General features: G+C 44.5%; 1 protein-coding gene across 2 annotated transcripts in view; it reads left to right on the plus strand.

Moving 5' to 3' along the window:
• LOC111847817 (voltage-dependent L-type calcium channel subunit alpha-1D-like) overlaps positions 1 to 21,088 on the plus strand; it is a 34,867-nt gene extending 13,779 nt beyond the window's left edge. For both annotated transcript variants that reach the window (XM_023819358.2, XM_072713179.1), the window contains 38 exons: positions 406 to 487; positions 1,712 to 1,738; positions 2,095 to 2,255; positions 2,329 to 2,554; positions 2,713 to 2,920; positions 3,619 to 3,739; positions 3,934 to 4,009; positions 4,234 to 4,270; positions 4,353 to 4,413; positions 4,526 to 4,631; positions 5,037 to 5,166; positions 6,233 to 6,292; positions 6,602 to 6,708; positions 7,235 to 7,322; positions 7,888 to 7,995; positions 8,216 to 8,268; positions 8,498 to 8,644; positions 8,803 to 9,004; positions 9,262 to 9,420; positions 9,527 to 9,637; positions 9,841 to 9,924; positions 11,274 to 11,402; positions 11,496 to 11,561; positions 12,904 to 12,995; positions 13,115 to 13,274; positions 13,429 to 13,556; positions 13,657 to 13,753; positions 15,261 to 15,363; positions 15,579 to 15,680; positions 15,850 to 15,977; positions 16,523 to 16,648; positions 16,954 to 17,270; positions 17,476 to 17,502; positions 17,838 to 17,975; positions 18,203 to 18,357; positions 19,075 to 19,187; positions 19,274 to 19,609; positions 19,839 to 21,088. In XM_023819358.2, coding sequence (XP_023675126.2) covers positions 406 to 487; positions 1,712 to 1,738; positions 2,095 to 2,255; positions 2,329 to 2,554; positions 2,713 to 2,920; positions 3,619 to 3,739; positions 3,934 to 4,009; positions 4,234 to 4,270; positions 4,353 to 4,413; positions 4,526 to 4,631; positions 5,037 to 5,166; positions 6,233 to 6,292; positions 6,602 to 6,708; positions 7,235 to 7,322; positions 7,888 to 7,995; positions 8,216 to 8,268; positions 8,498 to 8,644; positions 8,803 to 9,004; positions 9,262 to 9,420; positions 9,527 to 9,637; positions 9,841 to 9,924; positions 11,274 to 11,402; positions 11,496 to 11,561; positions 12,904 to 12,995; positions 13,115 to 13,274; positions 13,429 to 13,556; positions 13,657 to 13,753; positions 15,261 to 15,363; positions 15,579 to 15,680; positions 15,850 to 15,977; positions 16,523 to 16,648; positions 16,954 to 17,270; positions 17,476 to 17,502; positions 17,838 to 17,975; positions 18,203 to 18,357; positions 19,075 to 19,187; positions 19,274 to 19,609; positions 19,839 to 20,111 — 4,844 coding nt within the window. In that variant the 3' untranslated portion in view covers positions 20,112 to 21,088. The remainder of the gene's footprint in view (positions 1 to 405; positions 488 to 1,711; positions 1,739 to 2,094; positions 2,256 to 2,328; positions 2,555 to 2,712; positions 2,921 to 3,618; positions 3,740 to 3,933; positions 4,010 to 4,233; positions 4,271 to 4,352; positions 4,414 to 4,525; positions 4,632 to 5,036; positions 5,167 to 6,232; positions 6,293 to 6,601; positions 6,709 to 7,234; positions 7,323 to 7,887; positions 7,996 to 8,215; positions 8,269 to 8,497; positions 8,645 to 8,802; positions 9,005 to 9,261; positions 9,421 to 9,526; positions 9,638 to 9,840; positions 9,925 to 11,273; positions 11,403 to 11,495; positions 11,562 to 12,903; positions 12,996 to 13,114; positions 13,275 to 13,428; positions 13,557 to 13,656; positions 13,754 to 15,260; positions 15,364 to 15,578; positions 15,681 to 15,849; positions 15,978 to 16,522; positions 16,649 to 16,953; positions 17,271 to 17,475; positions 17,503 to 17,837; positions 17,976 to 18,202; positions 18,358 to 19,074; positions 19,188 to 19,273; positions 19,610 to 19,838) is intronic.
• The last annotated feature ends 3,178 nt before the right edge of the window (positions 21,089 to 24,266 follow it).

The following is a 24,266-nucleotide window of genomic DNA, read 5'->3' on the forward strand; positions in this document are numbered from 1 at the left end:
AGTGCCCATGAATCTCTATATCCTTTAATTGTTATGTATTTCTGATTTTCTTGTTGTATTTCTGTTTGTTTACATGGCTGTTAATGTTCTCTCTGTATTCAGACTAGTGGTTCCCAAAAATATTTCATTTGAATGTTTTCTTAAATTCGACTTGCCCCCTTCAATGACTGCAAGCATCTGCACTTTTATCTCTTTGCCTTTTGAGTTCCATAGATTCCAACGTTTGTGCCTTCAAATGCATCTTGCATTTCTAGGTGAATTTACAGTTTGTCAGGTGACAGTCAGGGCAATATTCACACATCTCTAATGTAATTCCTCTCTTTTGCGGTGATGCTTGATCTGCTTGAGTACAGCAGTAGCTGCTCAGTGTCTGCTTCCCTTTTTGTCTTTGTACATCTCCCTCAGCGAGTCTCCCTGCCAGTGAGACAGCATCTGAGACCACAGAAAATATAGAGGAGGAGCACACGGACTGCTGCGCAGCCTGCTGGTAATACTGCACTCTCACTATACTCTCACTCTTTCACCACACATGATCTGACCTCTGTCTCAACCTTTCACCATACATCATCTGACCTGTCTCACTCTCTCACTGCACATCACCTGACCTCTGTTCCACTATGTCATTGCATGTCACCTGATGTCTGTCTCATTCTCTCACATCACCTGACCTTGGTCTCACTCTCTCACTGCACATCTTTTGACCTCCATTCCACTGTCTCATTGCACATCACCTGACCTCCATCTCACTCTGTCACCGCACATAATCTGACCTCTGTCCCACTCTCTCACTGTAGATCACCTGATCACTGCACCAACCTCTCGCCACACATCTCCTGGCCTCTGTTTCACTCTCTAATTGCACATCACCTGACCTCCATCTCACTCTGTCACCGCACATAATCTGACCTCTGTCTCACTATATCACCGCACATCATCTGACCTCTGTCCCACCCTCTCACCACTCATTATCTGACCTCTGTCCCACCCTCTCACCACACATCATCTGACCTCTGTCTCACTCTCTCCGCACATTTCCTGACCTCCGTTCCACTTTGTCCTTGCACATCACCTGACCTCTGTCTCACTCTCTCACTGCACATCACCTGTCTCCTGTCCCACTAACCCACTGCACATCACCTGACCTCTGTCTCACTCTCTCACTGCACATCACCTCTCCCCTGTCCCACTAACTCACTGCACATCACCTGACCTCTGTCTCACTCTCTCACCACACATCACCTGTCCCACTAACTCACTGCACATCACCTGACCTCTGTCTCACTCTCTCACCACACATCACCTGTCCCACTAACTCACTGCACATCACCTGACCTCTATCTCATTCTCTCACTGCACATCACCTCTCCCCTGTCCCACTAACTCACTGCACATCACTTGACCTCTGTCTCATTCTCTCACCGCACATCACCTGTCCCCTGTCCCACTAACTCACTGCACATCACCAGACCTCTGTCTCACTCTCTCACCACACATCACCTGTCCCCTGTCCCACTAACTCACTGCACATCACCTGACCTCTGTCTCACTCTCTCACTGCAATTAAATACGGATAGTAATAAACTGGTCAGCAAGTTAAAAGAGCAATATGTATATATATGGTTATTAGTCCTGTATAACTTTGGAAAAATGTATGCGGAATAAAAAATGTTTCGGTTCTATAATTTTTCTTTGTTGTCTATGCATATTTCAGCACCAAGATAATGAAAAATCGTCTCTGGTGAGTACATAAAGCATACAGTTCTTAAGACCATGCATGTTTTTGCTCATTGGTTTGTTAAAACAGGATCTGGTTCCTTTTGATCTGGAGGAGTCAGTAAGCTGCGGGTGGAATATTCTGGATCCTCAGGCTTTTGCTGCAGTCACTGTTGAGTGCCCAGTGGTCAGATGAGTCTTGTTTGTAATAAATGTTTTGCTACAGATAATGGGAAAATATAAGTATATAGAATAGAAATAATAGAAATACATATCTGTGAGAGAAGTATATCCTTTCTTTGAGGCTTTCCTTAAGTAGTTAAGTATTAATGCAGCTTTCCTTAGTGATGGTTTCGAACCTTTGTCCGCCTTTCGTCTCAGTCGCACGCTGCGTCGCTGGAACCGCGCATGTCGCAGGAACTGTCGTGTGGCTGTCAAGTCCGTCAGCTTCTACTGGCTGGTGCTGCTGCTCGTCTTCCTGAACACGGTCACCAGCGCCTCGGAGCACTACAACCAACCCGACTGGCTTACGCGGGTCCAAGGTGCGTGCCCCCCCCTTTCGGGCCGCCGCTACCCCGTCTCGCAGCTCACCTCACCTTCTGCCTGTCTCTGCAGACATCGCCAACAAAGTGCTGCTTTCGCTCTTCACTATGGAAATGCTGCTGAAGATGTACAGCCTTGGGCTGCAGGGCTACTTCGTGGCTTTCTTCAACCGCTTCGACTGCTTTGTGGTGTGTGGGGGCATTGCGGAGACCATCCTGGTGGAGCTTGAGATCATGCCCCCCCTGGGGATCTCTGTGCTACGCTGTGTGCGACTTCTGAGGATATTTAAGGTCACACGGTATGGAAAGCCCTCATCTCTGCCCCCACTGTATCTGTTATTATGCAGCTCTTATCAAGGGTACAGCTGTCCCCAGAAGAAATGTTGACCATCATTGAGTGTCGCCATGTTACTTCACCAGTGAGCTGTACTTAAAGGTGTTTGCATCTTCCCCCGAGACACTGGAATGCCCTGTCAAACCTGGTGGCATCCCTCCTCAACTCCATGAAGTCCATTGCCTCCCTGCTGCTGCTGCTCTTCCTCTTCCTCATCATCTTCGCCTTGTTGGGTATGCAGCTCTTCGGCGGCAAGTTCAACTTTGATGAAGCACAGACCAAACGTAGCACCTTTGACACCTTTCCTCAGGCACTGCTCACCTGCTTCCAGGTAACAGCTTCTCTTTTCACACTAAAGGCATCGTTATTGCCAGTGATTGCTGTCTGTACAATGTCGTATACACTCTTTGTACACTGATAACTCATTATGACCACTCACGTGTGAATTGAATCTTGTAAAAATGGTGAGCATCAAGGTCTGGAAGACATTTTGATGACGATCACAGGAGCACTGTGTGATGACAGACAGGCCATCGAGCCTTGCAGAGTATAGGGCTGTGTAGCTGAGGATAGGACCTCAGTCCGGTGTGTTGTATAGGTGCTCTCTATGTACCCAGCTGTCCATATGATGCAACAGACAATAGGCATCATCGAACCCAGCAACATTCTTTCATTGCTCCGGATTCCACTTCTGAGACTTTTAAGCTCATTGTAGGCATTTTTGATGGTGAACAGAGGTCAGCATGCCCGATCTGCCTAGTCTGTGGCAAAGTAGCCCGATAGGCAACAGGGCTCCATGCTCTCTATGTCAATACCATTTCTCTGCTTTCAACATGTTGACCACAAGTACGGAATGCTAGCTTACTGTCTAATATATCCTAAGCTTTGACACAGTCCGTTTTTACTAGATGGTCAACATTATTTGTTTAACATAGGGGTGATCATAATGTTTTGGCTCATCAGTGTATATGCTGAAACATGCTTATGCTCTTACTGGAATGGGAATATCGGTAGCCTCTCTACCTGTAGATTCTCACAGGAGAGGACTGGAATGTTGTGATGTATGATGGGATCACGGCTTATGGAGGACCACACTTCCCTGGCATGATCGTCTGCCTCTACTTTGTCATCCTCTTCATCTGCGGTAACTGTATCCTTCAGGTGGAAGTGCTGCTGACCTATGGAGGCTGCAGCTCTCTCTCCCTTCCTCCCCGGATCCCAGTGTCCCTTGTCCATCATTCTCTTGGTTGTTAGGCTCTCCAATGGCTGTCAATGTCCTTTTCTTTCTCCTGTCTTCGGTTTCTTTTTCTGGAAGGATATTTTCCGATTTTCACCATCGGCAAGACATCCTACTTAATGTCTTCTTGGCCATTGCCGTGGACAACCTGGCGGGAGGTGACTGCGATGACACTAAAAAGGAGTAAGGAAGGAGAGGGTGGGCATAAGAAGCATGTGGTGTGTGGAAAGAGTATACACACATACTGGAGGGGAGTGTGACTGAGTGAGAGGTCTGCAGTCACAGAGACTCACGTCATGCTCGGCGCCACAGAGGCTGACACCGTAATATGGACATGGATGCAGTGTAAGCACATCCAGAACCTCTGCCACTGTTTGCCAGAAAAGTAACTGGTGCTTTTTTTCCAGAGAGAAGAAAGAGGGGACAGAGAATGGAGAAGTGAAGGTATAGCTGTCGTGTCATTTTTCTGCAGTTCTGGCCGCTGTTAGTGTCTTCTTTACACGAGCACTCCCTGCCTCTTGTCCAGGTTGAGGTGGATGAGGAGGAGGAGGAAGAGGAGGAGGAACCTGAAGAGGGTGATGAGGGGGGTTAGTGAAAACGTCCTTTACTGTGATTTCTGGCATATCATGTTTTATTTAAAGGAAGCAAATTAAAATCTTAGTTTAAAATACTAATTGATCTTCTTTTGGTCCCTGTTAGAAGACAGGGGGGTACAGATAAATGTGGCTGACTTTGCTCCCCCCAAAGAGAAAGTCCTCCCTATTCCTGAGGGAAGTGCTTTCTTCTGTCTCAGCAAAACCAACCCGTGAGTAATTGCTGTGTCTGCTGTTCTGTATAACAGTATGAATGCTCTACACCAGTGTTTCCCAATCCGGTCCTCGGGGACTTACAGTCGGTCCATGTTTTTGCTCCGTCCAAAGCTCAATGCCAGACAGTCCACATTTTTGTTCCCACCCAGGTCCCACCGAGCAAAAATGTGGACTGTCTGTGCCCCCCCCCCCCCCCCCTCCGAGGACCGGACTGGGAAACACTGTTGCACACCTCTTCCATACACCTAAGCATCGCACACTATGCTACTCTACATTTCTGCCCCAAAACCATAATATTCTACATGTCTACCTTATCCTGCAGAAAGGCTACTGATGAAATTACAGAACAATCATAAGTAAGGAATGACGCTTAACTGACTGTATTGCTGTCATGCCTTAAGGATCCGAGTTGCCTGTCACACCTTGATCCATCACCACATCTTCACCAACCTCATCCTGGTCTTCATCATCCTCAGCAGCATCTCTCTGGCTGCAGAAGATCCAATTAGGGCCCACTCCTTTAGGAACAATGTAAGTCACAAAGAGTCACTGATTTATCATGACCAATGAGAGCTGGAGATATGGTTGCAATTCCCAACAGCACAGCTAGAGGCAATTTTATGATGACTGTCCACAGGTCAAAGCTTGAGGCTGTTGCCATAGCGGATTTAGCAGCTGAAACAAATAGTTTGAGGTATTGAGCAATAATACTGGTAAAAAGAAAGCCTGAGGCTATTACAAATCTATTACCCATATCCAGAGTATTTCAGCAAGTACTTTAATAGCATCTCTTCAGTTTTCATTTATATGAGGTGTACAAATTCATGCCTGTTTCAGTTAATTAACTTGCAGTTCTTCAAACCCAATCGTTGTGTTAAAATTTCCCACAGTGCATTGTTCTGAGTTTGGCTCAGAACATGTAACATGCCATAGTTTCCCCTGAACGCCCAGCTCATCATTGAGCTTATGTCAACTGGCATTTATTTTAGCAATAATCCTTTTTCATTAATTGAATCAGAGAACATGTTGTGCATTGCGATCCCTGGGCATGCCCTGACCACAATGATCTTACCTATGATTTATGAATAGGGTCATGAATGAACATTTTATTTTAATTTAATAAGTGACCGGGGGTGTTATTATGTCATTTTATTATGGGGAACTGTGAGTGGTTTTTGGAGGTATTTTTGTTAAAAATGATAAAATGGAAAATAAGGAGAAATTCATTTTTAATACAGCTTATGTTAAACAAGCAGTGTTTTGGGGGACATTTAAAACACTTTCTCTAACTAAGCACAAACTAGTCATGATCTCAATAGATGCTGCATGACCTTGAAGGAGTAGTCCTTAGTCTTTTAGTCTTCTGACCAAGACACACTGTATATAGCAAACTGTATTCCCCTTGAGCATAGTCTGGTCATGGGACTATGTATACAGCTTTATTACATTCTGCTGCTTGTGAATGTGGTTGACCAGAGTCCATAGTCCATGGCAACTATTTAGGTCAGCAGCTGCCCTGATTACACATTTGTCATGGAGGACATGTCTCAGATCGGGCAGGCCTGTCACTGTAATTAACCCATTTTTTACTCTGCAGGTCTTAGGCTATGCGGACTACGCCTTCACATCCATTTTCACAGTGGAAATCATACTGAAGGTATTCCAGAGTCCTTTGCATGATGAGGACTCTGTGGTTTGCTTTTGTATCAAAAAGTGCTGTCAGTTCATGGCACAGTGATGGATTGGAGCTGTAAATAAAACCAAGTGGTTTGACATCTGGGTTAAAACCACTGTCAAACAGAATTTCTGCCCGTACTGTAGATTAAGTATCAGAAGTCACGGGTGTTTTGACTACAAACAGAGATCTGTCCTGGTGAATTAATGACAACTCTCTCTTTAGGTTCTTAAATACTTGTTACCTTTTAAACTGTGAAGGCTGAGTTTTTGCCCACTGCCTCCTTCCTAGATGACAGTACATGGTGCGTTCCTCCACCGGGGGTCTTTCTGCAGGAACTGGTTCAACCTCCTGGATCTTCTTGTTGTCAGTGTGTCACTGATGTCCTTCTTCCTGCAGTGAGTCCCTAAAACAAAGCTTTTCTGTCACAGCCTGACACCCACAAAACAGTGCTTAAGCTGAAAAATTAAACTGCAGTTTTCATTATAGACAAGGCTTTTGATATCTGCTTATTAGTGTCATCTATGCTAAGTTTAATAAAATTTAAATTAAGCTCTATATATAAAGCTTTCTATTGCAATTCATCATGCCTTTGAAAAAGACTTTGGGATTCAGGAATAGCTTTTTATAAGCCTTTGCTTGACCTCTGGTGGACAAATAGATGCAGTGCATTTGAAATCATTTCTAGTTACTGATATTTGGCCCTGAGATGGGGAATCATATTGTGAATATGGACACATACAAAGTGTACATTGACAAAAGAAATTTCTGTAGGTATAAATCGGAGGATGCAGTGCAGTTGTTTAAAGAGAAAAATGACTAATGTGATACACTGCTGATGTTTATGATCTGTTCTGTACTCAGGATGCAGTGTTGCTATTTCATTCTGTTCTGTTGTAATCTGGTGGTCTTCCTTCCCTGCAGCTCGAGCGCCATCTCCGTAGTGAAGATACTCAGGGTCCTCCGAGTGCTCAGGCCTCTGAGAGCCATCAACAGAGCAAAGGGACTGAAGGTATGTGCGTGTCCATGTGAATCTCTGTGTGTGTGTGCATGCGAATCTGTGTGCATGAGCATGTGAATCCATGTGCATGTGAATCAGTGTGTGTGCACACAAATCTATGTGCATGTAAATCCGTGTGTCTGTGTGAATCTGTGTGTTTGTGCATGCAAATCTATGTGCGTGTGCATGCAAATCTGTGTGCGTGTGCATGTGAATCTGTGTGCAGGTGCATGTCAATCTGTGTGTGTGTGTGCATGCAAATCTGTGTGCTTCTGCATGTGAATCTGTGTACACATGAGAATTTGCCTGCAGATGTGTTGATATGTGTTTTGTTGTGTTTAAACCCTCAATATAAAATTTACATTGTGGTGTTGGTGATAAAGAACAAATGAGTGCTAAAAAAGTAACGATAATGCATATGCTGTACAAGGATGTGAGTAAATATACTAATTAATGAGCACAATAAAAACAATGGGGACTTATGTTAAGTGTACAGGTGTATCTATACAGCCCCTGTACTCCGTGGAGCTCTCCTCCTCGCCGTCTCTAACCGCTGTCCATGCCCGTGTATTGACAGCATGTGGTGCAGTGTGTGTTTGTGGCCATCAGGACCATTGGAAACATCATGATCGTGACAACACTGCTGCAGTTTATGTTCGCTTGCATCGGAGTGCAGCTTTTTAAGGTAATCCATCTGCCGCTGTTGTCACATGACTCCATGACCGATTTATGGTTTTTTAATCGCTGTCATCCTGTCCGTGAATGCTGCTATTGAATTAGTGCATTGTGACATAATTTTTTTATGAATGAAAATGACTCCGCTGTTTTTGATTCAGTTGCTTTAAACTGTCTAGTTCTGGCCTGAGTGGACAGGTACACTTACATACCCCGTGCTCTTTTTTTAGGGAAAATTTTATCGCTGTAATGATGAGGCAAAACATACTCCAGAGCAATGCAAGTGAGTGAACCATCTTCTGTTTCTGCTTCTTTCACCTCTTTTCCATGTTCCTCCCTCAGTTTCTGTGGAGCATCAACAGGCTCATGGAATAGAAAATAGTAAATGCTCATATTTTTTTGTACTGGGGCACAAAACCTCCCCCAAAAACACTAGATTATCCAGTTACCGATGTCGATGGTTCGGAGTGGTATGTTCAGACAAGTGGGCATGTGTGTGCTGTGTCCCCCAGGGGCACCTTTGTTGTGTACAAGGACGGCGATGTGACTCAGCCCATGGTGAAGGAAAGACTGTGGCACAACAGTGACTTCAACTTCGACAACGTCCTGATGGGCATGATGGCTCTCTTCACCGTCTCCACCTTCGAGGGCTGGCCTGCGTGAGTGTCATCTCTTCACATGGCCCTGAAGTCTGCAAGGCAGAAGCGTACTTCCTAATATATGAGAGAGGCACTTGTCATCTGTGTCACACTCAGCAGAAGTCAGAGGCATCTTGTTTACTCTGTTCTTGCTGATCTTGGGTCTCCAACTCTTTCAGCCTTCTGTACAAGGCTATTGATGCCAACGGCGAGAATAGTGGTCCCATCTACAACTATCGGGTGGAGATCTCTATTTTCTTCATCGTCTACATCATCATCATTGCTTTTTTCATGATGAACATCTTCGTCGGTTTCGTCATCATCACCTTTCGTGAGCAGGGAGAGCAGGAGTACAAGAACTGTGAGCTGGACAAGAACCAGGTTGGTCCAACGAATAGGTGAATAAATCTGTAAAAATATTGCACATTCAGTCATTTGAAAAGAAAAGCACATAATATTATTCTGGAAATCACTGCTTGAAACTCAGTGAGTTTTCCACCTACTAAACCTGCCAACTCTGTTGCACACTGGCCCCCCGGGACCGGAATTGGGGAACCCTGTACTAGACACTTTGACTTATTAATTCAGGTTTCTTCTTGTCATTGTATTAATGCACATTGTTCCTTTGTGCACCTCAGAGGCAGTGTGTGGAATATGCCCTGAAAGCCCAGCCTCTGAAACTGTACATACCAAAGAACCCCATACAGTACAGGTTTTGGTCTATCGTCAACTCGACCGCGTTTGAGTACATCATGTTCGTCCTGATCCTGCTGAATACTGTGACTCTGGCAGTGCAGGTAACGGATGCTATTCTCTGACCACCCCCCCCCCCTCCCAACCAGACATGATTGCAAGTGTTTCTGAGCACAGGACAGTAATACATTCTCTTGTCAAATTTCCCAGCACTATGAGCAGTCAAAAATGTTCAGTTACACCATGGACATCCTCAACATGGTTTTCACGGGACTCTTCACTGTGGAGATGGTGCTTAAGATTTTGGCACTTAGGTTCCGGGTGAGATTCTACTGCCGATCATCTCCCATCCGCTCACACTTGCTCAGAAATGCACTCTTACAGCCAAGTTTCTATGGCCATAAAGATACGGACCAGTCAACCAAGTACTGGTACCTGCAGACACACTCTGAAGCTTACACTGTTCCTCTCTGTCATTCCTTGATGATCCTGTGAATGACATGACTCTCCTTTTTTTCATGCAGCATTACTTCACCGACGCCTGGAACTCCTTCGATGCTCTCATCGTGGTGGGAAGTGTGGTGGATATTGTGGTGACAGAGTTTAGCGTAAGTTTGGAGATACGCATGGTGATTTCAGCACTTGCATAGAGAATATTCAGTGCACTTCTGTGAACAGCATCATGCCATCGAATCATTTTTGAAACAATCTATAGGTGTGTTGTTCATAATGAATACATTGTTAAAGGTGCTCCACTCTAAAAGCAGACATTAACTTATTATATCCTCCTGAGATCCCACCCATTCATTTATGTCCATTGCAGTGGACATTTTGTTTTTGCATCTATCTTTTCACTCATGTAAGGAAATGTATTTATTCCTGTTGTACACTAAAGAGGACATGCTGTGAAATTAAAAATAAATTTGAAAAAATCTAAATTGTAAGATGTCTTATTTCCTCCAAAGACAAATAACCTAAAATTGAAGGACACTTTTTTCCTCGGGTCTCAGGAGGATATAGATGCATTGTTTAGACACCTTTGTCCAAAGCAACTTAGAAACAAACCTATATACTATTCAGTATATAAAGTATGTGTATTAGGGTTTTGCCTCTCCATCACTGAGGCTGATGTGATACACATCTCGATATAATATAATAAAGATACATCTGAAGCAACTACTAATGTGATACAATATGAATCATTACAATTCCATAGCAGTGCGATTCGACAGAATTTGATTCAACACAATGTGATTCAACAAAATACGATGCAATGCAAAAGGATATCATGCTGTGCAATTCAATACGGTGCAGATACACATACAGTTTTAGAGAGGAGGAATCAATCTCAATATAAAATTATCGGTCAAAAACGATTGGTCACATTTCTAAATAATAATTTATTTGGGGCAATTGCGAACTTTCACTGATGCAAATCTAGGAATTTTACCATCCCTAGTATGTACAGTATATGTAAGGACTGTTGGATGATGTGGATCATTTACACAGCTGCCTGACACCTCAAAGATGGGGATTCAAATCCTACCTCCTTCTGTGGAGCTTACATGCTCTTCCCATGTTCATATTACAGTGGAGAAGATGCTGCTCCTTGATCTATACATGCACACTTCATCCCACCATCGTTATGTTCTTCATCATATCATCACCTTCATCGTTTGAAACCCCTTTTCGCTCCTTAGCATGCATGCCATGTGACAGGTAATCAGAGAATGGATTAGTACATTCTTAGGACGGAGAGGCATATGCCTTAAACCTCTTCATTGTCACCCCACTGTCTGTCAATCTTTCAGAACAAAAGTTATATGCAATACTTAATAATATTTAAAAAATTAATACTATATATATATATATATATACACGATGAGTATTGATCAGTATGTGCAATCCCCTCTGTGTGTCTTTCCCTGTCCCTGCGCGTCCCTCTCTGTCCCTGCAGAGCTCCGAGGACAGCTCTAGAGTCTCCATCACATTTTTCCGGCTGTTCAGAGTGATGCGACTGGTCAAACTGCTCAGCAAAGGGGAGGGCATCCGCACGCTGCTCTGGACATTCCTCAAGTCACTTCAGGTCAGCGCTCATTGCAAGTCTGGTCTCCACGAGATACACCACTTTTGCAGTCAGGTGGTCTTGCTATTGGTGTATGTTGTTCCTCTCACACAGGCCCTGCCCTACGTCGCTCTCCTCATCGCTATGATCTTCTTCATCTACGCTGTCATCGGCATGCAGGTGGGTACCTGGCACCTGCCTGTTGGCTTTTACTGAAATAAACTGCATGACATTGCAGATTAGATCCTTTGAAAAAAATCAGTCCCATGTTTATCATCTTCTGTGAATAAATGACGTGCCATAGTTTCAGAGAAGAATATGACTGTACATATTTTATTATCCTATTAAATAAAAAGTATCAGAAACTGAAAATAGACTACTTGTATTTGAATTGAATCAAATTTGTTTCCATTTTGTTAACATATTTTTTGACTCTTTAGGGGAACCTATCCTCATCTTAGCTTTTCTAAAGCAAAAGCCAACCATGCAAACAGTATGTTCTAAAGAAGTGTTTCACAAGAAGCCAATGACTGTTAAAATGTAGCTTAGGTTAATCATTTATAGAAATAGTTCACTTTCAACAGATGTGGCAGAAAACATCATTATATAGTGTTGAGTAGGAAGTTTTTCATTTTTAACTGTGGTGTTTGAATACATCCAATCGTCCAAATTTGCCCAACCTTGGGGCATTACTGACTAACATTAACATACATTTATTTTTTCACATTGAAGACTTGTCTGTACTAGTTTGTCTGACATGTCCCTCTGAGAATGCTAAATGTCCCCACGTAGGCGAAGAAAATGAAAGAAAAATTTTGTAGAAAATAGAGGAAAGTATTCCCATAGAGTCCCTGCAGTTAACTGGTTCTAATTGCTATTTATGTTCTAATATATTTCAATCTTGAAAGCACATTTCCACTTGTTAGTATTGGAGACTGTCGCTGGAAGTCAGTGAGCTGAAGGCCAGAAATATATTGGTCTTAGTTTCTAACATGGGTCTCTAACATGACCTGTTTTATGTTTATGAGATGAAACAATCACACAAGCCTGAGGGTGAATTTATTCTCCACTTTTCACATAGCAAGAGAGCCAAAGCATGTATCCAGGTCAGACAATGTGAGGAACATATATTTCTACAGTCTGACCTACAGCACATATAATAGTCATCTTAGAACTCTAATTCTTTAATCTTTGCTAATTATACATAACGTATACATAACAAATATTTAATTCAGGAGTAGCCAATCATATCTGCGAAGGGTCAACAGCCAGGTCAACTGTTCAAACCCAGGTGTGAGAACTCTTCTGCCAGTCAGTCCTCGAATTAGTAATCTAATTAGGGAGCTACAGAGTAAACCTGCACACACTGGCCCTTTCTGGATACGACTGGCCACCCCTGATTTAACTGCTTTTTATGTTTTTTTATTAAGCCATATTTGCATACTGTTCAAATGCATGCACTTTTATCGCCTTCAGCCTAAAAAGTCACTGCTGTTTTTGATTCATCCCCCCCCTCCCCCAGACCTTTGGAAAGATTGCCATGCAGGACCACACACACATCAACAGGAACAACAACTTCCAGACCTTTCCACAGGCTGTGCTATTGCTCTTCAGGTGTGCAGGGGCGGGGGAGTGTGCCGCCACGGTATGGAGATTTATACAAATAATACGTGCACACAAGGCCAGAATAACAAGCACGGCTCAGACGGAGTCTGCCCCCTGGTGGCCAACAGGTGTGCTACTGGGGAGGCCTGGCAGGAGATCATGCTGGCCAGCCTGCCAGGGAAGCGCTGCGACCCAGAGTCAGACTACGAGCCTGGAGAGGAGTTCAGCTGCGGTAGCAACTTCGCCATCATCTACTTCATCAGCTTCTTCATGCTCTGCGCCTTCCTGGTGAGTATGAGCCGTGCAGGGAGAGTGGGCAGGTATTGGGGGCCACTTTTCATTCAGGCCTCTGAGCAAAGCAGTATGAAGCCCATGTGTATGCAAGTGCGTCCCTGACAGGTGCCCCCCTTTCCCTTGTTTCTCCTGTTTCACTCTTTCCCAGATTATTAACCTGTTTGTCGCCGTTATCATGGACAACTTTGATTACTTGACACGTGATTGGTCCATCCTGGGTCCCCATCACCTAGATGAATTCAAAAGAATCTGGTCTGAATATGACCCTGAAGCTAAGTGAGAAACCTCTCTCTCTCTCTCTCTTTCTCTCTGCAGTATGGAGGTTGGCATAGTAGTAATGTGAGCTTCCTGAGCTGTGTTGTGTTGATTTATTCAGGGGGCGCATTAAGCACTTGGACGTGGTGGCTCTGCTGCGGAGAATCCAGCCTCCCCTGGGTTTTGGAAAGCTTTGTCCACACCGTGTTGCCTGCAAGGTACGTGCCGACAAACCACTAGCACAGAAACAGTATCTTAAACAGCACCCAAGAAGACAGCAGAACCATCAATTTCACAGAAATAATAGTGCCTAACAATATGTGTGAGGATTTTACAGTCTGTTATTAAAATTAAAAACTATGTTAGTATTAGGTTCGCCAATGGTGCCGTTCATTTATAGCCTCTCACTATCCAGTATTTGAAGGGAATGACAGATGCAGACTAAATACCCATCTTCTACCCACTTATCTGTAATGGGATATGAACAGCATGGGACACAAGGAAGGGGTTCACCCTGGATGGGATGCTGTTCCATTAAAGAGCACATATACACTAAGTGTTATTTAAAGATGCCAGTTTGCTCACACCAGACTGCAGGAAGAATCCCATGTGATATGGGGAGAACATGCAAACTCCATAAATATAGCAGGAGGATTTAATCCCCCAACTCTGAAGGTGTGAGACAGCAGTTCTAACCAGTGAGCCACTATGCCTCAGACCTTTTCTGGATTTGATATGGTATTATTCCAAATGTCAAACTCTCTTCATCTGTTTTTGTTAGGTTGCCGGGAGTGATTAGTGTTGCTATCATACTGTGAGACCCATTTTTCATTTTTCAATAGGCGGCTTGATTCTCCCACAGTGTTTCAGTATGACTCATGAATTTATGATTCTCTTAATGATGGTGCGTCAACTAGGCCCAATGCAGCCACAAACACAACCCCACTCTACTGGGATAAGTTTATTTTGAGGAAAGGCCAATTTTAGACATTCCTCCAGAAATGTATGAAATGGTGTTTTAAAAAAGGCAGGAAAGGTTTCCACCTATTGTTAATGCTAGTGCTGTCATAGAGATATGAACTTGGAATCAGCTGCTGCAAAGAAGGGTGGTAGGTCCCTTGGATTATTCTGCCCATCCTATATGAGAGTTACTGTTGTATAAAATCAACCCAAAGTGAGTTTTGTACCTTTATGTTGAAGTGGACAATTCAGCCACTGTCTCAGTGCTTAACTATTTGATTGGTTACTGTGGTACACAGTTACTTATATGCTTACATTTGTCTGATGTTTTTATCCAAAAACATGTAGAGGGATGTATTATAACTATACATGCGGTCCCTGAGATTCAAACCCACAATCCTTGCATTGTTGGCACCAGGCTCTTTGTTGAGCTACAGGCACGGTGCCATACTTTACTTCGTTGACTGACATAATGAACTGTGTCCCTCCATTAGGCTTTGATCAAGGGATGAAAACTCAACTTCTCTGGTCTGGCACCCTTAAGGAGGCATAGGTCTGGTAGGGCTGTGGCCCACCACCCCCACCAGGGCCAAAGGACCAGAACTACATTTGGGGTTCACAACTTGTCTAGCAGCACTGTATTATACTCTGTATAACTATCCTAGACCTATGTGTACTGTGGCAAGGTTTTCTGTGAGTAGACTTTTATCTTTTTTTCTTTACGTTCTGTTGTCTGCCTCTTTTCCATCCCCTTCTCCCTGGCAGAGGTTGGTAGCCATGAATATGCCGCTGAACAGCGACGGCACAGTGACCTTCAATGCCACTCTGTTTGCTCTGGTCAGAACCGCACTGAAGATTAAAACAGAAGGTCAGCCATAGGGCTGTGCTTGTCCTCCACCGTGGGGCTCATCTCCACTTCCATTGCCAGATACAGCTGACACTGAATGCATGGATTCATCATGTTGATGTGCATGACAATTTTGGCAAATTCAGCAATTCCATTGACAACTATATAGTCTCCATAGCTGTCTAGTAATATTGCCTGTTCTTTTTGGCTGTTGTGCTAAAACCCACCCCAAACAGGAAACCCTGATCAGGAGAATGAGGAGCTGAGGTTAATCATCAAGAAGATATGGAAACGCATGAAACCCAAAATTCTAGATGAGGTCATTCCCCCTCCAGATGGTGAGACATGAGACCTTTTTATACCTGACTGCTCCAGATCAGCATTAATGAAGAGAATTCACCTTTCTGTTTATTAAAACCTTTCCATCCCTTTCACGCATGTCTTCCCCTCAATCTCCTCTGTGGATTTATCCCCCGTGAGTGCACTGACTTCCTGTCTCTCTTACAGAGGAGGAGGTAACAGTGGGTAAATTCTACGCCACTTTCCTAATCCAGGATTACTTCAGAAAGTTCCGTAAACGGAAAGAGAAAGGCGTGCTGGGAGACCCCAACATCAATAACTCCTCTGCCCTACAGGTATATACCGTAGTTTGTCTGTGTTTTTCTTCACTGGAATAGTCCAGCACATGCATTCCAATACCTTTTAGGACCAATAAAAAAAATTATATAAGCTTTGAAGGCATGTGACGCACATGACACACACACTTGGAATAAGTTGTATTACTTATTCTGAGGTAAATAAACAATTTAACAGTCCTGCTTAACCAGTTTAGAATCGTATATCTGTGTACGCATACAGTATACAGTATATATTTATAAGTGAGAACATTTTCTCTCTCTGCCTGTCCCATGACCATGCCTTGATTTGGTGTTGCGTTATTGTGTGGATTACTGAGGCGTTTTATTTTTATGGTGATGGCAGTTTGCTGTGTGGCCTAACGGGCTGTTTGGTGCACCGCTGAGTGCGATGTCCCTCTCCGCATCTCATGCGGCCCCGTGTTTCTGTCAGCTTATTAATCCACTGGAGTGCCTGTGTCCGCAGTGACGGTCAGGCTGCGCGTGGGTGTACAGTACAGCGTATATACTGTGCCCCCCCCCTCTTCTGCGTATATCTGTGTCAGGCAGGGCTGCGTACACTGCAGGACCTGGGGCCAGAGATGAGACTGGCCATGTCGTGCGATCTTGAGGAAGAGGAGGAAGAGGAAGGACTTGGGGAAGACCAGGAGGAGGATGAAATTCATTACAAGGTCATTAGTATAAAGACCATATTAAATGTCACCCAGACTGACGTCGCCCGTACTCCTCTCCCATCGTAATTCTCGTAATGGCAATAAGACAGATTCCCTTCAGTCAGACCAATGGCACTTTGCACTTAAATATCGATAGATCGATTTTCCTACCTGAGATTGCTCTGTTTTCCTTTAGTACGTTACAGTAAATCACATTTAACATGTAATAAGAAATATACATAAAGAAATATATGCTGCTGGGCAGGAAAGCGGGGAGAGTTTAATGATAATAACATCTAACAAGCCTGTCTTGCTCCCTACAGAGTAGCGGCATGTTTTCTGGTCACCCAGACCTCGCCTCTCAGAACAGACGTGGTTCTATGGCACAGTCTTCTCCTAGCTCCCCCACCCCATTCTCAAGTGGACCACGGGGGGGGGCCCTCTCTAATGGCCTGGCCCATCAGACCTCTATGGCAGCCTTGTCAAAAGAGCCCAATGGGAATGCAGTGGTGGAATCAGAAGAGCCCAGGGGGATGGAGAACCGTAAGGTCCCCTCACACCGTCGGCACGGCTCTCACCGTCGGCGCGCTTCCACCAGAAACAGGATGGAGAATCGGCCGCCTAAAGACGCACCCAGCAGGCGAGTTTATCACCAGTGTCAGGGGCAGATGGGAAAGGCCTCACACAGAAGCAGGGGCAGGATCATGTAGCAGAATAACATGCAGAGAAACACGCCTACGTAACCAGAATGTAGCCTAGAACTCCGCATTTCACAAGCTAATGCGTTTGCTGTGGTTTGCTGTGCTTTTTGCTGAAGCCTTTCTCCTCGTGCTTTTGACCAGCAGAGTGCAGTACTACAATAGAACCTTCAGGTAAGATTATCACTATTGTTAAATTCTCCACTAGTACTACCATTTAAATTGGGGCCATTCCATTTAGGACAAATCTCCTCTATTTGTTATATTTCTTTATTTTCTGTCATTGGTTATGGCTTCACTATGAGTAATGTATATATTCCTGCATCCCCTTGTTTCAGCATTTGACTGAATTCGCTTTTACTTTCTACTGATTAAAAATAAATGATAAACGCCCTACTTCAGCTCCACTGTTCTATTTAATGCCATCCTGCACACCTCGCTGTTCTAGTGCTGCCTACTCATTTCCTTTTTGTCCTTGTTACCTCAATCTCCATCCTCCTTTTGCCCAGGAGAGACTCCGAGGACGCTTGCGTCGCTCCCGGTCGAAGGCACGGCGGCTTGGAGGAAGTCAGATGGGAGGAGTGCCCAGGGGAGCGGGGCTACTACGGCAGGGATGAGGAGGCGGGGAGCACAGTCTTCCGGGACAGGTACGGGGATCACCAACGGGGGCCAGAACACGCCACAAGTAACTCGTTATGATTGGACGCTCAGAGCGATGAAATGACAACGTTTGGGCCCGTTTTTAAGGCTAATGTTTGTAAACGTCTGTTAAAATGTTAATTCAATGAATGTCACATTATTGGCAGTTCCCATGACAACTGTATGCACAACCTTGCATGGGATCTGAGTTTCCGGCTGTCTGCTCCCGTTTCAGGCAGCTGTACCCTGACGCTCCATGCATGCACCCTGGGCACAGTGGGCATGAGTGCAATGCACAGGTGCCCGGACAGAAGCCGCACGGCACTCACTATGGCTACGGAGACTGCCAGCGGCCAGCTCGGCGACGTCTGCTTCCAGCCACGCCCACTGGTACCAGGCTGCCATTGTCTGCTATTCATTCAGCCAAAGTGTGCCGCGGCCTCCCCGCATTCAGCATGACCCCCCCCTTCACTCAGGACGCAGGCCTGCTTTCAGCATGACTCCCCCCTGTCACTCAGGACGCAGGCCTGCTTTCAGCATGACCCCCCCCTGTCACTCAGGACGCAGGCCTGCTTTCAGCATGACTCCCCCCTGTCACTCAGGACGCAGGCCTGCTTTCAGCATGACCCCCCCCCCGTCACTCAGGACGCAGGCCTGCTTTCAGCATGACTCCCCCCTGTCACTCAGGACGCAGGCCTGCTTTCAGCATGACCCGCCCCTGTCACTCAGGACGCAGGCCTGCTTTCAGCATGACTCCCCCCTGTCACTCAGGACGCAGGCCTGCTTTCAGCATGACCCGCCCCTGTCACTCAGGACGCAGGCCTGCTTTCAGCATGACTCCCCCCTGTCACTCAGGACGCAGGCCTGCTTTCAGCATGACCCCCCCCTGTCACTCAGGACGCAGGCCTGCTTTCAGCATGACTCCCCCCTGTCACTCAGGACGCAGGCCTGCTTTCAGCATGACCCCCCCCTGTCACTCAGGACGCAGGCCTGCTTTCAGCATGACTCCCCCCTGTCACTCAGGACGCAGGCCTGCTTTCAGCATGACTCTCCCCTGTCACTCAGGACGCAGGCCTGCTTTCAGCATGACTCTCCCCTGTCACTCAGGACGCAGGCCTGCTTTCAGCATCCAGTGTCTGCGGCGCCAGGACAGTGCCGACGACCTTCCCATCCCAGGCACCTACAACCAGAACTCGCCGCCCCGCCAGGCGCACACACAGGTGCAGTCGCAGCGTCCGTCGAACTAAACCAAGTTCGGACCCCTTTCCTCTGTCTGATGAACCCCCCCACACCTCTCCCCCCCCAGATGTATGGCAGCTACGAGTCCCGCCGCAGCAGCACACGTTCATCCGGCAGCTCCACGTCCTCGTGGGCCAACGCCAGCCCTCGGCGCAGCCGCCTGCTCTACGCCCCCCTGATCCTGGTGGAGGAGGACAGAGTGGGGAGTGGGCCCTTAGTGTGGGGCGACAAGAAGGGGGGCGAGGCCAGCCATTCTGACCCAGCCAGGCCCGGCTGGTACTGCGGCCCTGGGGGAAGCAGTGGGCCCCAGCCCTACCGGACCTATGCCACCTTGCGGGTGCCGGGCCAGCTCAGCCCGCACTGCAGTGACAAGAGAGGCAGTGCAGACAGTCTGGTGGAGGCGGTGAGAAGCGTCTTCATTAAAATTCTTTCCTGTATTAAACCTGCTGTGGAAATGCCTTTACGGCAGCTATTCAAGAAGAAAAAGGTCAGATATCACAAGAAAAAGAAACATTCACAGTGCTGATCTCGGGTTTATTTCAAATGCGAGGAATGCAGCTACATATCTGATGCATTTATAAATCACACTTTGTCAGCCGTGTGTTAACAATCTAATATTACCCCCTGCCCAGGTCCTGATCTCGGAAGGGCTCGGTATTTATGCCAAGGATCCCAAATTCGTGGCCTTTGCCAAGAGGGAAATTGCTGACGCCTGTCAAATGACCATCGATGAGATGGAGAGCGCCGCCAGCGACCTCCTGAGCCGCAGAGGGGCCGACGGGGGTGCCGCAGGGGGGCTCCTGACCCACCCAGACGCCGGAACCCTGTACAGCGATGACGAGCCCGTGAGAAGCCGAGACGAGGAGGAGCTGGCTGATGAGATGACGTGTGTCACTTCATTCTGAGAGTCGGCCGGGTGCAAGAGCTGGCCCAGGAGGACCAGCTGAGTGCCACATACAGGCAGAGAGGGAAGAGGAACTGAGAAGGGTGGAAAGGATGGATGAGCAAAGAGTGTATCAGATTAACCTGGAAGAGTGTAGCGTGAGCTACAGTACACTCAATATATAGCACATTTTTGTGAGGATTAATGTCCCAAAATGGATCTCTTATCAATGCTCCACTGCACCTCACATTTGTACATGAGTATATTGTCTTATCTTTTCATCAAAGTTGAATCGGTCATTGCAGGGGCTCTGGCAATGTCGGATAACAAACCTAGCAGAGCACAGACAGACACCTAGTGACCCCTGACCCATTGCTCCCCTGACCCATCCCATTCTCAGTGTATTGTATTAAGTTATCCCAGTGTTTTTCTGAAGTGGACTTCACCTTTCCATTTGGTATTCCCACATACTGTAGCAAACTACACCATGTTAAAATGCCATCAAGAACCCTATAGATATGGATGGTGCAAATGTCAGTTCCACAAATCAGCAGTGCTTGGTTCATTTGTAGCGTTTACATGACATTTTGTCTATAAGAAGCATATGCGTGCTCTTTTACGGAAACTGAAGAATTGATGTACCAGAAGACTAATGGAAAGTCTTTTACCTGGAACATGTTAAAAACATTCATATGCATACCTTCAGCTCCAGTTTTCTCATGTGGATAAAATGGAGTCAAAGGAAAACCTCCCTTTAAACTTTGTCTATTCTGAAAACTTCATAAACACCCCACATAAAAAAGACAGTGTGACAGTGTGACATGCTGGTTAGAACTGAAGAATTACTCATTTAAAAGGAGTGCTGTTAATGAATTGTTGTTCATTTGGAGAATTGTAGATGCATAAATGAAATTGGTAAACTGCTCTGTAAAGTACCTTCTGTAAGATGTTTTTGATGTACTTGTGAGATACCATTATATTTGTAAATAAGAAACGAGAACAAAGGGTTTCCACCAATTCATGTTGTCTTGAGTTTGTATACCATTGGCCTTGTTTGCATGCTGTGTCCGTCCTAATGTTTTGCCTGTCACTGCTCTATCGAACTGCATAGGAAGAGTGAGGTCAGGTCACACACATCATATTCGGCTCAGTTATCGGCTTTTCCCGGGCGTCTGTAAGTCACTTATGGGCGAGCAGCTTGAGCGGCTTTTGGAAACACGCAGGATCCTCTGAAGCTGGCTCCCCTCTGTGCCATTCCAGCTTTTCCTACTCTCTTCATATCCTGTCTTGAATGAATTTAACTGAAAATTCTAATCTTCACTGTTGACTGACAACATCATTCATGAACAACATGCTTCTCAAAAGAAGTTCGATCCCCATGTTCTATTATTATTTTTAAGCGTTCCATTAATATACCTGAAGGAGCAATTAAAATAAATTACATCAGATTTTTTTAAGCCTTTGGTTGCAAGCTAACACTTAAAATTGAGTCAGTATGTTTGTTTTGGAGGATGGAAGCTCTCTCTTTAACCCCTTTACTCTATAAGGAGGTCTAGTTCTTCATCCATACAGTTTCAGTTGTTTAATCATCTAAAATGGCAACAGTTACAGTAGAAAGCAGTGTAGTGGTAGTCTACATCAAATTTAATTCTGGCAACCAATTACATATCTGATTCCCACTGACAGAAATTAGTTGACAGGAACTAGTTTCTAAATCTATATCCCCTGTAATAAGTCCATATGGCAGTAGGATGCTAGCACTACTATTATAAAACATAATAATACTAATATGAACTACAAAGACTGGATACAATGAATGTTTTATTACTGGCACTACACCATTTTTATTAATCATTTTGTTCATCAATCAATGTTACAAAAAATGTAAACAATTTGACCAAAAAAGCCCCTGCATACACACTCAAGCTATCTTGTGTTACGTAACAGGAAATGGCTATTCCTCCAATACCTACGTAGACTAAAGCTTTATTATCATTGGCTGGGTAGTGGGCGATGTCCCGCTCTTGTTTCCAGTATCTAAGACGGTTGTTGGGTCTTTTTCTGTAGGACGCTCCATTCGGCTGTTGCCTTTTGTCGTTTTAAAACAGCTTGTGACGCAATATAGCTGTTACTGACTCCTTCCCTTCCCCCCGTGGGCTATTCCGGATAGGAAAACAGCCTCCCTCCACTCTGCCCATCGTCTAATCTCCAAGCAGGCGGCTACAAAATGGATATAGTAAATCAGGTAGGGTTACAATTACAATAATATTTCATTTCATATATTTATTTGTCTGGGATTATAACATCACTCATACATATATATTAAATGATCTATTTTATACGTGCTACAGTAATTGCGCTGTGGAACTACTTGATGAAAAAATAATGTGGAGCAAATATTGTATCTGTGTTGAAATGCCCAGTTCGTAGGTGCCGTAAAAGCCTATAGTCTAGTTAGGCTGAAAACGCGATAAACGTCGAAATGAAATGTATTACCAATCTGCATGGATAGCATTGCACTCTACTTCATATATAAAATTATTATCATGAGGGGATATATGTAGATAACATGTTTACTATATAAACATATTTATTTATATAATACACGTCTATTAAGTTTAGCGAAAAATATTATATTAATACTATTTGATACCATAAAAGAAAATAACAAGGAAAAAAATCGAGTGTTCTGATGTATGTATATAGACTGTTCTGATAATATAATAAAATATCATCTGTTCGAAATAAATACCTTAAAGCAGAATATGCAAATGCAGTAAAAGATATAGTCCAAAATCAAATATGCCAATATTCTGCCTTTATAATGCTAGCTGTTTTTACTCATAGTACAGGATGCTGCGGCAACGGCTATGCTACTCATGCAGATACCTTGTTGTTTTGCCGGGATGATAATTGGAAATGTGACAGTGTGAGGATTCAGCACAAAATCTCAGGCAAACTGTATACACGTCTCAATCGATTGAACGCCTTTATCCAACGATAAAAAGCCTTGTAGGCTATGGATAAAATTAAATGCACTGATATAAAATACGCAGTCAGACAATGATGGTGTGCTTTGCATTACAGCAAATAAAATTAGTCAACATTAAACAAGAGGAGAGATGCAATAAATCTGTGTATTGCTTTTTTATATGGTGGCGAATGAGACTCACAGACTTAGATGGGCGTACCTCTCCCGGGATGACTGTGATTCAGTCGCACCTTCTACGTCACCCTTAAAGAAATTAGATGGACACCGTCATACACAATTGTACAGTTAGACCATTGTATAACCATTGGGCATGGCAGCATTGCTTTTAAAAAGCGTTTATATCATATTCCATTTTAACATATAGGTGTCTTTTACCTGGTCACATTAATTTTGCCATAGGGTTGTTGCGCCGTCGTTAAGACATGTGCTGCCGTTCTGTTTAAAGCGACCTTTTTATGTTAGATCTAAAACGCCTCAGAGTCGATAGCACGGCTGCTGTTTGCTAACTGCAAATTTGACTTGAATTAAACAGAAGAATCTCAGCAGCCTTTATTCCCGTGACTTTTATGAGCTCGCCATCACTTAGCAGCCTCAATTTCACGTTGGATCGTCGCTATTTTCCTTTCGAAAGAGAAATTAATAGTATATCGAATTTTTCTGTGCCGTGTGTTTATTTGATATCGTTTTACTTTAATTACAAGGCACCTACTATTGCACATTATATGTTATGAATAGAGCCTAACAACTTTAAAGAAAGCATTGTCCTTTGCCTTTGATTAATGAAATTGTGAATCCATACTAACTGTTAATTTTGATGTTGACAGTTGGTTGCCTCTGGGCAGTTCAGGATCCTCAAAGTGCCCTTGGGGTTCATGAAAGCCCTGGAATGGGTAAGTCTTTATCATACTGGGGGAAGGAATCATGGTGCGTGCTCAGCTAGATCTACATATTAATGTCTCCTATTTGATTAATTTACAAGCAATACATATCCACTTAAGTCCCAAGATTACTCAAGTCTATTAAGTCCCTCCAAGATTCTGCTGTTCAACATTATACGCAATACCAAAGACAGGGAGCTGTTCTTGGACGGGCAGAGTGGAGTGTTTACAAATAAATGGCTGATATGTAAAAAATGAGTAGCCTATGGATTGGGTGGAATGTAATCCTTGATATTACTATTGTTTT

The sequence above is a fragment of the Paramormyrops kingsleyae genome, chromosome 6 (genome assembly GCF_048594095.1).
Source record: "Paramormyrops kingsleyae isolate MSU_618 chromosome 6, PKINGS_0.4, whole genome shotgun sequence".
Classification (NCBI taxonomy): Eukaryota; Metazoa; Chordata; class Actinopteri; order Osteoglossiformes; family Mormyridae; genus Paramormyrops; species Paramormyrops kingsleyae.